Below are 1,324 nucleotides of genomic sequence, written 5' to 3' on the forward strand. Positions count from 1 at the left end.
AGAACCATTTAGGTTGGAAAAGAGCTATACGTTCCAGTCCAACCATCAACTACTACTACAAGTCCACCACCGAACCGTGTCCCAGTCATCACATCCACATGTCTCTTAAAACCATCCAGGGATGAGGAACCCATTAAACCAAACCAGCCTCGATACTGAGTTTAAACCTGTCTGTGATTCTGTGTTTCTTGTTCAGGAGGACAAGGCAGAAGAAGTGAAGCCAGAGATTACTGGTGGCAAAGAAGGCAAGAAAGAGATATACAGGTGAGCACCTGGCAGTGGGGAGTGCCCTGCCCTGGTCAAATTGCAAAAAAAAAAAAAAAAAAGACAAGGTGATCCCACACCCCGGTGTCCAGCCTGCAAGACCCTTTCTTCTCTCCTTCTACCACTCTGCAGAGCTCATTTTCCGCGGTCTGGCTTCTTCCGGTGCACCGAGACAGAGCTCAAGTTCCACGTGAGGATGGCCACCACAGTTGAGTATGAGTACTCCTCCTGGGAAAGTCACCTGCCTGCAGGGATCCCCTCTGGATGGATGGAGTCCGGACCCGTGTTCGACATCCGTGCTGAACCACATGCTGTTGTGGCCATTCACCTCCCCCATTTCCTGTGTCTTGCAGGTACCACAGTGAGGACGATGGCTTGGTGGCTGAAACAGCCCTCGGGGAGGATGCACCTGATCCCCATTCAGATGTGTCAATCTGTGACATATTTTGTCCATTCACAGAGGGGAAGTTAAGCACATCTGAGATGCGTGTCGGCCACGTCATGGATGGGAACCTGCTCCTGGAGAAGCCTGATGCAGTGAAGCCATTCCATGCAGTGCTGAGAGACCCCAGCTTCTCACCCATGGGGGTCATCTTGCTTTCAGCCTCATTCCCCTTCATCCCTGTGCATTCCCTCGTGCTGCTCTACCGCGTCATCAGGGCTGCAGACATCACCCTTCACCTCTACCTCATCCCCAACAATCACGGCCTGGAAAAGGTGAGCGTGGCTCTGACTCATTCAGTTTTGTAGTTCCCAAGATGGTCACGTTCCCACAGTCAAGAGATGGGTTCCTCCATGAAGAAACTGGGTTCATGCAGCGCAAGCAAGGCCTCTAGCAAAGAGGCTCCCACGAGGCACTGTTGGGATCCTGCTCTCCTGATCTCCTTGTAGCTCTTCCTCCTCACTTTGTCTCCTTGCCCTCCTCTTGTCTCTTCCATCACCATTTCTCTGCGCAGTCACCATACGATGGTTTTGCAGGCGGTGGACAAGGATGAGAAGAGACGGGCCCATTCATTCCTGGTGGACAAACCTCCCCACACCTCCCGGCCACTCAAGTTTA

The 1,324-nt window shown here is 52.4% G+C and overlaps 1 protein-coding gene across 1 annotated transcript; it reads left to right on the plus strand.

Moving 5' to 3' along the window:
* The first annotated feature begins 8 nt into the window (after positions 1-8).
* Positions 9-1,087, plus strand: LOC110391529 (NACHT, LRR and PYD domains-containing protein 1b allele 2-like). Its single transcript, XM_021383419.1, has 3 exons — positions 9-264; positions 397-617; positions 725-1,087. The coding sequence occupies exons 1-3, from the start codon at positions 122-124 to the stop codon at positions 1,012-1,014; spliced, it is 654 nt and encodes a 217-aa protein (XP_021239094.1). The 5' UTR covers positions 9-121; the 3' UTR covers positions 1,015-1,087.
* The last annotated feature ends 237 nt before the right edge of the window (positions 1,088-1,324 follow it).

This window comes from Numida meleagris, unplaced genomic scaffold, assembly GCF_002078875.1.
Source record: "Numida meleagris isolate 19003 breed g44 Domestic line unplaced genomic scaffold, NumMel1.0 unplaced_Scaffold396, whole genome shotgun sequence".
Taxonomy (NCBI): Eukaryota; Metazoa; Chordata; class Aves; order Galliformes; family Numididae; genus Numida; species Numida meleagris.

Excerpts from the sequence above, each read along its gene's own strand:
- LOC110391529 (XM_021383419.1), top strand. The coding sequence starts at position 122 with ATGAGGAACCCATTAAACCAAACCAGCCTCGATACTGAGTTTAAACCT. Across the intron at positions 265-396 it reads GGCAAGAAAGAGATATACAG|AGCTCATTTTCCGCGGTCTG; the intron begins GTGAGCACCTGG and ends ACCACTCTGCAG. Across the intron at positions 618-724 it reads CCATTTCCTGTGTCTTGCAG|AGGGGAAGTTAAGCACATCT; the intron begins GTACCACAGTGA and ends GTCCATTCACAG.